The sequence below is a fragment of the Trichechus manatus genome, unplaced genomic scaffold, assembly GCF_000243295.1.
Source record: "Trichechus manatus latirostris isolate Lorelei unplaced genomic scaffold, TriManLat1.0 scaffold00004, whole genome shotgun sequence".
In the NCBI taxonomy this organism is placed as follows: Eukaryota; Metazoa; Chordata; class Mammalia; order Sirenia; family Trichechidae; genus Trichechus; species Trichechus manatus.
The window spans coordinates 34,051,694-34,056,052 of record NW_004443940.1 but is presented as its reverse complement, the minus strand read 5'-3'; the positions used below and the strand labels follow the sequence as shown (position 1 = coordinate 34,056,052).

At 50.8% G+C, this 4,359-nt stretch overlaps 1 protein-coding gene across 1 annotated transcript in view; it reads right to left on the bottom strand.

The window, feature by feature from the left end:
• The window catches only part of FAM178B (family with sequence similarity 178 member B), a 127,561-nt gene that overhangs the window by 84,763 nt on the left and 38,439 nt on the right, over positions 1–4,359 (bottom strand). The window contains exon 11 of the mRNA XM_012556317.2: positions 3,058–3,210. Coding sequence (XP_012411771.2) covers positions 3,058–3,210 — 153 coding nt within the window. The remainder of the gene's footprint in view (positions 1–3,057; positions 3,211–4,359) is intronic.

Genomic DNA, 4,359 nt, shown 5'->3' with positions numbered 1-4,359 from the left:
GGGCACACCCACAGCCTCCAGCCTCCTGCTGGCTGAGTCTTCACATGGGCGCACCTGCACTGTGGGTGGGACTTGCGCTCCGCGGGCACGCCCAGCCCTGCACCCTAATAGTGGCAGATGCGCCCACCCGGGGCCTGCGCGTTCTGACACGCCCACACACTGTGCACACTGCACATACAGTGGGGGGCCTAGGGAGGCCCATGAATAATTCAGCAGGCAATACCTCGCTTCCTGTGGAAGCAGCAGTTTGTGGGCGTCGCTCCCGACCCTGTTCTGCTTGCGAGGATTGGGTTTCCTCTCAGGCTGCTGTCGAGGCAGGAGGCAGTTCAGCCCCCGGAGTTGCTGGCACTAACAGCGGTCACAGAGGCATGTGACGCTGGACCCAGGGAACTGCTATGAGGTCACACGTGCAGTCCACGATGAATACGAGAGGGCCCTGAGGCTGGTCCTCTCTCACACCTGTGGCCCCGGGCAGAGGCATCCTTGCGTGTAAACCTACAGAGGGCCGTTCCAGCAGGACCTGCCTGGAGGCCCCTCTGAACCAAGCCGGCCTCTCCTCGCTGCTCTGTGGCCTAGGACAAATGTAGCTTACTTAATCTGTGCCAAGACTTTCCACTTTGCACAGCGGGAAAAAAGATATTTTTCCTCTTCACAGAAGGGTAAAGGTAAGTGAATCTATTTCAAGAGGTGATTAAAAACAAACAGCATTCACTATTTCCTCCAGTGAGAAACACGACACATGTTCACTGCAGAAGATCTGGAAACTCAACATGACCTGCAATCTCACAAAGTGTTCACTTCTTGTATGGCAAGAAACGGAATCAACTGATTTTTTAAAAGAGATCAAATAACCCTTTATTCTTCCTCAATTTTCATGTTTCAGGCTGAATACAACAGGATAATTATTGAGCAGCCAGCATTTCCCACTCTTGTGTCTGGACTTGTCCTCAGCACGAACAGGAAATAAAATGCTAACCCTCAGAGAGTGGAAGTGGCCCTTCCCCACTGCCTGGCAGGAGTCCCCTGACCGAGTGCAGTATAGCGGGCGTTCTTCCAGATGGCAGCACATAGTTCCCAAAGCAACGGCTCTGAGGTGAGGGCACGGCCATCTCCCACTGTACTCATTACCACAGTCACGGAAGGACGTCTGAACTTCTCACTCCATGGAAGCTGGGCTGCCACCTGGCCCCATATGGCTGGGCCGCTCTGATCCCAGGTCACTGTGCCACAGGCCATCTCATCTGCCAAGCAGTTCCTGCCCCTCTATCGAGTCGGTGATGGAAAACGTGCTGTGAGCACAAACCGTGAGGCCAAGCCAGCGCAGGAAGGCACCTTCCTTTCTCCTCTTCTCGCCTCCTTTCCGGCTCATTCTTTGTCCCTCCCCTTCCTGTCTCCTTTCTTTTCCCTTCATTTATCCCCCACCCCCCGCCCCTTCCATTCTCCTTCAGACAGCTTTCCAGTTTGGCAACGCTGTTGTTGTCAGGTACCATCAAGTGGGTTCCGACTCACAAGTGACCCAACGTACAACAGAACGAAACACTGCCCAGTCCTGCGCCATCCTCACAATCATTGCTGTAGTCACCGTGTCAATCCAGCTCGTTGAGGGTCTTCCTCTTTTTCGCTGACCCTCTACTTTACCAAGCACGATGTCCTTCTCCAGGGACTGGTCCCTCCTGATAACATGTTCAAAGTATGTGAGACGAAGTCTTGCCATCCTCACTTCTAAGGAGTGTTCTGGCTTTACTTCTTCAAAGACAGATTTGTTCGTTCTTCTGGTACACTCGATATTCTTCACCAACACATCAATTTGTCAATAAAATGTTCATATACTCAAACCCAGTAATCTCACATCTAGGAATATATTCTGAACCTCCAGACAAATATTTATGCGTAAGAATATTCACCACCACATTGTTTATAATAGGAAAAAGTTGGAAATAATCTGTATATCAAAAAGAATGAAAACTATGGTTACATATGTTGAAGCATCAAAGCAATGCAATGTTATTTCATCATTAACGTTATAGTTTGTCTAATTGCAATATCTGGACCTTATTTAGATCCCAATTCAAACCACTGATAAAAAACACAGAAAGACAAGTGAGAAAATCTGAATACTGGCTGATCCTAACGATATTAAGGAATTACTGTTATACTATCAGCGTTGATATTATGTCTGAAAATGGAGTCTTACCTTTTAGAGATACAAACTGAAATAATTACAGATTAAATCATATAGTATGAGATTTGCTTAAAATTAACACCGGAGGTGTGTGGGCGGGGGTACAGATGAAATAAGATCAGCCTTGAGTTCATCACTTTTGAGGCTGGGTGACAGGCACATGACCATATATTATGCTATCCTCTGTACTTTAATTCATGTTTGAACTTTTCCATAATAAAAAGTTTTAAAGGAAACACATCAAAACGGTGAGAGTTATCTTTATATTACAAAAGAAGATGGATTTAGAATTCATAAAAGGAGCTCTGGTGGCACAACAGTAAAATGCTCAGCTGCCAACCAAAAGGTTACCAGGTCGACTCACCAGCTGACCCATGGGAGAAAGACCTGGCGATCTGCTCCTGTAAAGATTACAGCCTAGAACACCCTACGGGGCAGGTCTAGTCTGTCACATGGGGTCACTATGAGTCCGAAGCAGCTCAGTGGCACCCAACGACAACAACAACAGAACGAATAAAGCAGACACAAGCAAGCTCTGAGAAACACTGGCTGAGAGAACGAGGCCGCCTCCCTCCGGGCTCGTCACGGGCGAGGGTGGCCCTTATTCCTCCTCTTGGCCTGCGAGCCCAGCACAGCACTGACCCAAGCTCCCTGTGGAAAGCCCTCTCATAAATAAATGATTTCACATTTGATAAACTGTAGGATTTTTAAAAGTATGTGCACCTAAATTGGCAAATTAAATATTATAAGTAAACATGTACGATTATTTTATCTACAGCCCTGAAAGCTGACAAATGTCCTCAAATCGGCCAAAACACGGCTTTGGGTTTCCTTGCATGGGGCCATCCTATCACTGGGCCCACGTGCACTCGTACCTGAGGAACAGCCCTTCAAGGGGGCTACGAGGCTTTAGGCGAGAACAGTCCAGGACGCACGGCCGAGGGTGACGCCTGGGCAGAAACACAGTCTCCCCCGGGTGGACTTGCGGGATGACCTGCTGTGACACGGAGAACCTCTCCACCAACATCCTGGCAAAGCAAGAGTCAGGAGACCCAGTGTCAGCAGCCCACCTGGGTTTGCAGCTTGGAAGGCGGCCCCGGAGAGGCCAGGTGGCTGCCCCTTCAGACAGCAGGGGACGCCACACTCCGGCCCCCCCAGAGCCAAAGGGCTTCAGGAGAGACAGGTGTTGCCTGCCCTCAATGGCCTGGTGTGGGGAGGCCCAGGGGGACAGCGCCACCTACTGCTGGAGGAGGAGCTCATCAGCCCCCAGACTCAGACGCCCCCCACTGCTCCCTTCTTGTCAGTGCACCCCAACCCCTCCATCCAGAGCACTAAGCCAGGAGCCCAGGCCCAGACCCACTGGTGGGTTCTGTTCAAACTTCTACTGAGCGTCTACTATGTGCCAGGCGTAGGCTGTCCTTGAAAGCTCAAGTCACTGTGATGCCCTCTGCTAAGTGAATCCCCAGAGCTCCCTATGAGATGGGGCAGGGGCACGGGAGAGACGCGCTCAGTGCAGCCAGGGCCAGCGAAGGTGAGGGGTTGGGGGAGGAGGCAGCAAAGGCAAATGCGTGGACCCACGGAAGGGCAGGGTGTGTTGGGCACTGCTAGAGCATGAGGTGTCAGGCCAGGGACCCGGGTTCTACCTCTTGGCGAGCAGCCTCAGGCTTTAATGATCATGAAGGTCACCCAGGGAGCTTGCGAAAATGCAGATTCCCAGGCCCCGCCCTGCTCAGAGATCTGACTTGGCAGATTTGAGCTCGGCCCTCTGGCAGGAAGGAACAGGATGAAGAAGAGGGGATATATTCAAACTATACTGGGGAAAGTAAAAATTGTCAGGACTTGATGAGCGATTCGTGAGGAGACAGGAAAAGGGGGGCAGTGAAGATGAGTCCAAAGAACGAGGTAGGTCCCTTCATGATGAAAGCCTCACAGGGCACTGACCACAGCAGACTGTGGGGTGAAAACAGCAAACTGCCAGAGAGTATATGTGTGTGTGCGCGTTTGTGCGCATATGTATACACACACAGACGTACACGCACAGACACACACGCACACCATATACACACACACGCACACCGCATACACACAGACACACACGCACACTGTATACACACACAGAGACATACACGCACACCGTATACAGACATACACGCACACCGTATACACACACAGAGACA